Source organism: Oratosquilla oratoria, chromosome 13 (assembly GCF_046742065.1).
Source record: "Oratosquilla oratoria isolate Oo_2021 chromosome 13, ASM4674206v1, whole genome shotgun sequence".
NCBI lineage: Eukaryota > Metazoa > Arthropoda > Malacostraca > Stomatopoda > Squillidae > Oratosquilla > Oratosquilla oratoria.
Genome location: NC_134789.1, coordinates 60292507 through 60302686, shown reverse-complemented (window position 1 = coordinate 60302686; position 10180 = coordinate 60292507). Strand labels below are relative to the sequence as shown.

Genomic DNA, 10180 nt, shown 5'->3' with positions numbered 1-10180 from the left:
TGACTCCAGAACGCTAATGAGTTCAACGAATCTCAATAGCCCTTTCGCCAGGCAGTCGAAATCGTAGCCACCAATATTCCTATTAGCTCACAGCATAACTTGAAAATAGTTCTGTTCTGAAGTTAATTATCAAAAGTAGTATCAACATTCGAACAAACAGTGAGTGTTCAGTAACAACCTTTATTCACTGATCGTCGACTGGCCAGCGTCCTCACCCACATAGTCCGTACTCCGGACTGATGGCAGTATCAGTGAATAATCTAAAACGTTTCTTTTTCTTTACTAAAGGACGACCGAGTCACAGGCCCGAGCCGGAAGGTTCCAGTATCCTGAAGGGGTCTGGGTAACGGTTATTAACTATTTCTGATCCAATCTGTCTTGAATTAAACGTCCCTCTAAACAAATGATAATATTAGCATGTTTGTAAGATTGATTAGTGCTTTTGTCGTGCCAAACAAAGTGTCTACTAGGTCTAACAAAGTATTCTGTATTTTACATAACCTGCATATTAAGTCACATTATCATTTCAATTCTGCTTAGTTCCCTCAAACCATTTGTGACGTTATTCTTCCTTAAGGTCACGTGACATGCATTTCCTATTATCTACTGCGTGTGCTAGGTGATCAAAATTATTTGTCAGTTCATATGCCTACCAGTCAGGTAATACAACGTTCTGTCATCATGTCATAACTGACAGAAATTCCGCTGTGTCAAGCAATTTTTCTGTCAGCTTGTATGATTTGAATGTTAGATCACAAGCCATATATCATGTTTCAATGTTAAAGTTCACATAGTCACATTATCAGGTCACATTGTCAGGCTGTCAGGTCACGTGTAATGTTTGTCAGTCCCCTAAACAAATTATCAGGGACCTGATATACTTTTCCTGTCACCTTTTACTCACTGTTTTATTTAATGGTAAGTCTACCAGGTGGCATGAACCTGTAGTAAGGTCACATATGCTGTTTGTCCGATATCTTAGCTCTTTGGCATGCAGCATGATTTATGAGTCATGTCGCATTTTATGTTTCTCAGATCTTTTAACCCTCATGTCAGGTCACATGGTTTGTTTGTCACTTCACATTTCTTGCTTACCAACCACTTTGACCAAATTGCCAGGTCATCTGAGTTACTAATCAGGTCGTATCATATCGCCTATGTAGGACTGAGGAATAAGACTGAATATGGGAATGGAACTGGAATTCTAAATACAAACGCCTTCTGGCAAACATCAGAGGGTTTCGCCACATCGATGGTGCAGAAAGCTACTTGATCCTTTCAACACGATAACCAGAGCTTATATATATATATGTATATATATACATATATATATATAAATATATATATATGTATGTATATATATATGTATATATACATATATATATATATATATATGTATATATATATATATATATATATATATATATATATATATATCTTTAAAAGTCTAAAATTCATCCCAACGAACTGTTAAGGTTAGATATTCTGTTCTAAGTAACGGCAGAGTATTTGTTTTTCTTGCTCGTATTCAAAAACAGAAATCCTTTTGGGAACATCACGACGTCATATGACATCAGTTTAGATCAAGAGGAGTGGGCGCGCCGTATCAACGGCACCATCGGCCGCAGGAGGGCACCAAGCCACCAAGGAGTTCCTTGTCTCCGAGATCCGTGACAGTGTCTAAGGCGAAGAACTCACGGTGATGACCCAAAACCAAAAGCCGGATTTGTATTTCATTGCTGATAACGAGCGTTTCCATCAACGCTTCCTCTAAGTTGTGCGCATGCGCGCCCGCATATGTTTTACAACTGGCGCACATATATAAAGAAAAATGTACGCGCACAAGGTTTTCAAATGATATTAAAATTTATTCAGTAAAGAAGTTCCACCCAAACATCAACTTATAAATTCTCCAAAAATACCGTATGGTAACTTGCCAACCGTCAAAGCAATAATTGCTTTGGTGGAGGTAATATGTGCGTATTTGCTTAAATGATCTGATAGAGACTCGCATGGGTGTGCACATACTTTTCAGAGAAGGCAAAGTTTGCGCACAAGCAAATTTCTGCGCAGACTCACAGCAAAATATTAGAGGGGACATTGGCTTCTATCCTTGTGGATGCTATCCCGCCGAAGAGGTGAAGTCTTCGAGGTGGTCAATGAGATATGGAAGGGTAGATCATAGCCAAGGTGTTGTTTCCACTATTACTGTTGCTGCTGTTGTTGTTGTTAGTATTTCTCTTGATGTTTTTATTGTAGTTGTTTGTGTTATCTCTGTTGTTGTTATTGCCGTTACTACTGTTCCTGATATTTTTGTTGTAGTCGTTAGTGTCATTTCTGTTACTGTTTTTGTCGTTACTGCTCTTGTTGTTAATGGTGTGGTTGGTGATGGTGGTTGTGTTGATGTTGTTCTTGACGTTGCTCTTGACGTTGTTGTCGATAGTGTTGTCGACGTCATAGTCGTTGTTGCTGCTGCCATTGCTATTATTGTAGATTCTTATAACACTATCATCACCTTTATTTTTGTTGTTGAGGTTGCTTCTGTTGTCGTTGTTGTAGTTATTACCGAAAATGGCTGTTCTTGTGTCATTTTTGTGTGCACAGGTCGTGATTAACAGCCAAAAGGTTACCGTGCTACAATGATAAAGGCTGCTGGAGAGGTTAACCCTCCCGATATGCAGGATGTGTCTCTCGACTGAATAAAATCACCTGATGGCAGTTAGAATAACTGTAGAAATCATGAAAAGAATTGAAAGGGCTTAGACTCCTTGACAGTCACTTCCAGCCAGTTGCATACTTCGAAGACTTCTTCTTCCCAATAAATATATATTTTTTTTTCACGGTTTCCTGTTTGAACGGGATAACCTCTCCATGACATCGTTCCTCTGCCTGTTCTGGGGTCAAAGTGGGTGTGGAGAACCAGCTTTCTCTCAGCAGGAAGCTTTCTACTTGGTCAGTGAGCGCCACCAAGGTGGTTTTCCAGCTTCTCATGGCGTGGATGATTTGAATCTCCCGCAAGAGATGATGACCCAGGAGGATGAAGTGCCAATATGAAACCTTCATACAGTTTTGTTTCAATATACCATTGATTTCCACTTGCGTCCTCAACGGAATCATACACCCGTGATTCACCGTATGGGGTATTGACTGCATAAGTTTTAAGCAGTCAATGTTTAGGGTCTTCAGTGACATCTCTAAGGACCAGAGTCACGTAGTGTTCTTTTATGACTGAAAACTAACCGACACTCTAAAGAGAATGTTGATCATTGTAAACTTCTGCCCCTTCGTTCTTTAATCCCTCCTATGATTCCATTTCTTCGGTGCGACGATATTGTCCACAAAGAAAGAGCAGCTGTTCATTTTCGACAAAATGAAATCCACGTGCTGTGGTTCTATTTCCTAAGCTAATAATCGTTAATACACGTAAACAACAGCTGTTGTGGATCACAGGGGATGGAATTTTGAACTAGGAGGGCAATGAAAGAATGATGAATGTTGGAAAAAAGACGATCAAGGGTCTGTTGACATCCTGTCTTATCTTTTTTTTCATGTCTCGTGTAACAGGAGATATCTCGCTAGGTAACGATTAGAACTGAGAAGTCTCCATAAACCAAGGTGTCATGAAAACTGCTATGCCCCTGTGAATAAGCTTCTTCGCCCTTGATCCAGTATTCTGTTTCTCCTCTACCTTTTCACATTTCCTCTCTTTATTTTTACCACTGTCCCCCTCTACTATGGTTCAGTAATGGCATTCCCTCCTGGTAACGTTAAACTTCATTCTGAACCCCACACCCAACCATGACCTTGCAGTATCAATATTAAGAAACCGTGTTTTAAGAACCCTTCCGACCTCTCCCCTTCTCCTCCGTTTAATACTATTTTTCTCCCCTCTTCCTTCCCTGCCGCCACATCCTCCCCCGTCTCTCCGTCTTTGTTATTCTCGTACTCCCCCCCCCCTCCCCAGCCCAGGCACTCATCCCCAGACTAGTGGACTAACTTCTTCCACTTCTCCACCTCCTACAGAACATCATTTGGGAGAGGGTAGCTGACCAACGCTTCGACCACAGGACCCTCTACGCCCCGAACCGGCTCTACAACCAGGTCGAAGTCGTGTCCATGCCGAACTATTCGAGACTTCGGATCAAGAACTTCGATTATCAGGACGAGGGGATCTACCACTGCATCGGCAACCGAGAGAGGCGCGTGCGGTACGGAGACTACAGGGTCGAATCTGTCTACATGGAAGTGAGCTTCCGCCCCTAAGGAGGAGAAAGAGAAAGAAGAAGAAGAAGGAAGAGGCGAGGGGAGAACGAGGAGGTCGAAGAGGGAGTTAAACAAGAACAGGAACATGAAAAAGGGAAAGAAAAGGAAGAGGAAAGAGGCGAGCAGAAGAAATAAAAGAGAAACGGGAAAGAAGGAGAAGGAACAGCCATCCGACAAGTCGCTCATCATTTAACTCTTCACTGCGATATCAGACTGTACAGGTTTTGTTCTGCCAAAATGAGTGGGATCTTAATCCCTTGTAGGGGGACCACCCCCACTCCGACTGAGGTTCCCCAAACTCGAACTACAAAATGAAATCGTCTCATGTTTCTCTGGCTTGTAAGGTTACGGTGAAGAAGGGTTCAAGACTTCATCAAAGATAAAGAAAAAGACAATGACGAAGAAGAAGAAGAAGAAGAAATAAAGAGGACGAAGAAGAAAAAAAGAAAGAAAAAGAACATGGAGAAGAAATAAGGCGAAGAAGACAACAAGGAGAAGGAAAAAAGAAGGCACGACTTCTTGACACTGTTTGCCCTGTTTTGTTTTTGTTTAATTTGTTGTCATTCTCAATAAAAATGGAAAATATTTCGCTTCAAAAACAATCTAATCCGTATTTTGGGGAACGCACATTAACACACACACACACACACACACACACACACACACACACACACACACACACACACACACACACACACACACACACACACACACACACACACACACACACACACACACACACACACACACACACACACACACACACACACACACACACACACACACACATACACACATACACATGCACACATACACACGCATACATGCACACATACACACATATACATACACACATACACACATATGCATACACACACACATGCTCACACATACACACATATACACATACATGCAAACATGCACATATATGCATATGTATATGCGTGAGTGTGTTTCCATACGCGTTTATGTATGGATAAACAGTATCTACTCTTGGGATGTTCATTTCTGTTTCTGTGAATCAAATGTGTGTTAGACTTTGTAAACCCGGGTACAAAGCCAAGTTCTCCAGACAACTCTCATACCTGAAGAGCTCCCATTTCCTCACCATGACCCTTCCAACTATTCATCCCTGAACATCGAAAACCGTCCTTCATCGAAATAAAATCGTCTTTCGTTAACCAAATATAAATCATGTCACCAATGACAAGGGACAAATTGAAATAGCTTTAAACTCATCATTCTGTTCTTTGTTCGCTTCGAACATAATCGGAGAAGTAAGTCTGTAAGTTGAAAGATGCAGTGGATATCTTTATCACTGTCATTGGATATTATCTTTTGGGCATGAGAACGTCCATCAGAGTACACTTTGTTTTCATTCCAATACGATGGAGGATGCTTACTTTCTGTATTCATTCTTGTTACTGTCATTCATTGAGCTTTATATCTTTATTCAGTTACTCATGCATATACTTATCTCTCATTAACCTCATCCTGGATACACTTGGCTTTTATATTTCGAAGAAAAGATAATAAAATTTTGGAAACATCTTCGATTGTTATTCTGTTGTCTTTCTTGATAGGACAAGAGTATGATACAGAAATCCCTTTCGGGTGGGAGTTCCGATTTGCACAAGTGCCAAATTAGCTCAATTATTTAAGAATATGACTCAATGCATTCTGAAACTTATCTGGACTGAGAAAAAGCTTGGCATGCATGGATAAGTACAATTACTTATATTTTAAAAGCATGTAGCTGGTAGGGAGATCCATCAAATTTGGCAATATTGCTGTTTGTCTATGTCCATTTGGCTGAGGTGCAAACAAATCTGGGTTATTAAATTTCATGACAATACTCATAAGTTTAGCTGACTGTGTTTTTTTTAAAGATATCCTCCAGGTCAATCTCGTTTGCCTTAAAAGTTGACCAATTCTTTTAGGTCATTTAGAACACCGCAGCTTATAAACTATAATACAAGAATGCTAAGGTACAGAGGAATAGTAAATTTTTCTACATGCTGCAAACTGTTCACAGGAAAGAATAAAGATTATGTCAGTGTACATATACTCATTTGCGCATTGTAATCGGTTTATTGAGTGAACAGCGATGCAGAGATTCACTGACAATATACAATTTGTGTAATTTTATAACAAGTCTAATTTAAGTACATAATGTGTTAGGTATTGTTGTCCATATATGATGCCGTGTTTATTTGCTGCGACCGAGTGCTTTATCAGTGATGATAAAGTGGAGGGTTGTTTGTTCATTGCTAGTGAAGTTTAACTAGTGTACATCTTCACTGATGTTGAAGCCACTGAAACCCCGCATATAACCGGTTTGTTTTGGAAACCTCACTCGTAGAATGTCGGTAGTCTACATGGCGTAGTTGGAGGGACAGTTCAGACTCCTAGATGGTGGTACGCTTTACCCCGCGCACACGATGCCAGGTGCGGTGTGGCAGGTGTGGAGACGAGGGATTTGGTCTTACCAACAAAGTCTAAATCCCTTGGGAACGTCAGCACCGATATAAGGTTTGATAACCAATTTTTTAACTGTTAAACCGTTCTCATCCATGGCAGTGATAAGTCTGAACACTTATGAAACCAGAGACACTGTTACTCCACCCAATCACCCAGAAGTCATTTAAACTCCCTGTGGTACTCCACTTCCTCGATCCACAAACCTTGTTCCACTAAAAAAACAAAGGTTTCATTCCTCCTCCTCCCTTTTCATTGAAAATTTAAATGAAATCGTTTTACTGTCTCGATACTGCAGCGGCTCTTGCACTTAGACTGTCATCAGAAAGAACATATATCAGAGAGTTGCAGAAGTCCATCTAGAATTTTTTGCTCTGAAAAATTAAGGCAGAGATTAATGTTGCTGTCACTAGCAAATTTCTCTCATGGTTACAATGGCGAAAGCGTGAAAGGGATTTGTTCCGATCCTTACCCCCTCCCACGAGTGAGCTCGGGTCTTGTGTAAAACAGAATCTGGGATCGCAGATTAGTGATCTTTCCTATCCTCGGGAATCAGATAGATTCCGGGTTACAAGGCTTTTGTAGCTTCTGCGGTCAAGCGGATAAAGGCATTGTGAAAGTTATCTTACCATTGGTTGGAGCAGTGGGTTCGAATCCTACATGCGACTGTCATAAAAATGATCAGATTAATGTGTATACGTGTATATATATATATATATATATATATATATATATATATATATATGAAGAAAAAAAGGAGGAAGAAAGAAAGAAGAAGAACAGGAAGAAGAAGACGAGGAAGAGGGCGAGGAGAGAGATGGAGAAGAGAAAAGGAAGAGGGAGTAGAAAAAAGACGTGTATGTGTGTGCGTGCGTGTGTCCATGTGTGTGTATGTGTGTCTGTGTGCGCGCGTGCATGTGTGTGTGTGTGTGTGATTCACCATGGTCCTTTGGATCACGTGTTGGACTCGTGATCGACAGCTATTACCCTTCCGGACGAGAGCTTAGAGCTCATATATGACCTATCTACGGGTAATGCTGTGACCTCACATGCACACACACACACACCTAACTCCCCGCCCACGAGAGTTGGAGTAACGACTCGCAGCGCAGCGATACTGAAATTATTTCAGCCTTGGGCGGGATTCCAACTCGGACCGCTGTAGTAGCATTTGCGAACGCTACTACTGCGTCGTCGAGTCGCGCGCGCGCGTGTGTGTGTGTGTGTGTGTATGTGTGCGTGTGTGTGTGTGTGTGCGTGTACCTGTGTGTGTCTCGCACACACACACACAAGCACATAAAAAAATCTCCAGAGCGGTGATGCCGGCTTGCAGTGCTATGATTTTTTTTCCCAGACTTGGGCGGGAATCGAACTCAGATCGCTGAGGTAGAAACCCGGTGTGTATGTGTGTTTAAAGAAGAGCTAACAATTGTTTTAGCTTCCTTGTGTTGTGGCATTCCTTGCTTGGTTATGTACAGTTTACTGACCGGAAAATGGAAATTTGATTATCAGGAAATCCGTGAAAAGAAGAGAAAACGGATACTTGATGGATCAGTCGTTAACGTTTTACTGCGTATCGTACATGATTTGCAACATTTAAGTATCATATTCTGGATAACACCAGACTGTTTTATTCGGATGATAGGAAGATTTGCGCAGTAAAATGTTGTACATTACGACTCACTACATAGCGTTTCTCAACCTTTTACCCTTGCGTAACCTTTAAAATAAATTGCATGTCTCAAGGAACCCCTCCGCAAAAAAAAAAAAAAAAACATATACCATATCTTCCTCGTTTTATTTTCATCGTAATAATAGGTTAAATAGGATGACGAGAACACACCGTACCTTGCAGGCACAAGAGCGGCAACTAATGTTACCGTTTCATTTGCCGCGCGGATCCCAAGGGCAATGTTTCGGCACCAAGTTCCCGTTTCCTCGGCAGCTTTTTCCCGCTTTGCTCGTGTGAACCGCGCTTTAGGATAAACCCTTCCTTAATTTTCATTACTCTTTATAAATTTTCTCTTAAATGTTCTTGTTTTCATAAAACATCACTTCCCGCGAGGAGTGTAGAGGGAGTACGTGTGTGATGCAAGAAACGGGAGGAAATTCCATTCCCACTTGCCACGATTGTCCGTCTGCACAGAAAAATGATGATTTTGACCGTAGTTAAACGACTCTTGGTGTAATCCCCCTCACCTATTTCTAAATCTGATTTTATTGAATCCGAAGTGACGCGTACTCGTTTTCTTTTAACGAAAACGGTCTATTTCCTCTTACTCTTTCCTGGTGTCCTAAACTTCTTTTTCTCCCGAGTGGTATTTTCCTCTTCATGCTATCTGTCGCTAGGCTATTTTATACGTCCCACATAACAGTTAAAAGACCCTATCTCGATTATACTATTTCCATTATCTCGTGACCCACAAGGTGTTGTCTGCCGTGTTGTCTCGTACTGAATCTAAACATTCAGCATATACCGAAAGCTGTCCACTACCCCGAGTATGTTTATATGGAATATTCTAAAATGCATATTGATTTTTTCATTAAATGGTAGGTGATATGAATAATTGTTATACATGTAAAGAAAAGAAGAGATTTGTTAAACGATGTGGTATCTCAGGTCAGACGACGTTGCCCCGGCTACCGACTAGGAATTTCCGTGGGCTTGTCCAAGCCTTGTAGTAATTACATAAAGAAACTGAGTGCGGGTCTTCGGGCCGCTCGCAGTCTCTTTAATGATACTGGTCATAAATGCAAATATAAAGAAAACGGTATTTCCCCCGTTTTCTTTTGGAGATGGTTTAGACGTGGCAACGCTGCTGGTTTTGCCGGCCACATCCTATGGGTCACCAGATAATGGAAGAAGTATAGTTCACCCGTTTCTGTCCACGGCGGCCTTTCTAATTTTCAATTCGGCTGCCGCCAGGGTATCTCATTCATCTCTGCGGCAAACTCCCTCCCCTCCTCGGCAGGGAGTGATACAACTACTGAGTGATGAGGTCGCAGTTTTGCGCCTCTGTAAACTGCTTCGTAGGTCTTTCGGTGTCCAAATGATTCGTATGTTGTCAATAGTGTAGGTAGGCTTCAATGGTGAAGGCAATGGTGTGTAATCTAACATAATTCGTCAACACCGCAATTCTGAATGTTACGGGGAATGTCCCAGCCAAGTTTTCCTCCTGAGGTTCGTGCAGGATTTATAACGCGACTTAAAAAATAATAATAAAAAAGGAGAAGCAAAAAAGAAGAAAGAAAAAAAAACCGATGTGGTGGGATTACAGGCATTTCCTGAAGTCTCATTGTATGTTTTCCTTCACTGAGAACAATGCTTCAGAGCTGATATGCTCATTGCATGCAAGCTCAGCAGCGTACACACGCTCAAGTTTCCGTTTTCTGTTGAGAACAATATGACTGATACGTTGGCAAGCAAGCTCATTTACTT

The 10180-nt window shown here is 41.2% G+C and overlaps 1 protein-coding gene across 1 annotated transcript in view; it reads left to right on the top strand.

Moving 5' to 3' along the window:
- Window positions 1-6059, top strand: part of LOC143032449 (uncharacterized) — a 28648-nt gene extending 22589 nt beyond the window's left edge. Inside the window, exon 4 of the mRNA XM_076197253.1 lies at window positions 4024-6059. Coding sequence (XP_076053368.1) covers window positions 4024-4263 — 240 coding nt within the window. The 3' untranslated portion in view covers window positions 4264-6059. The remainder of the gene's footprint in view (window positions 1-4023) is intronic.
- Window positions 6060-10180: the final 4121 nt, after the last annotated feature.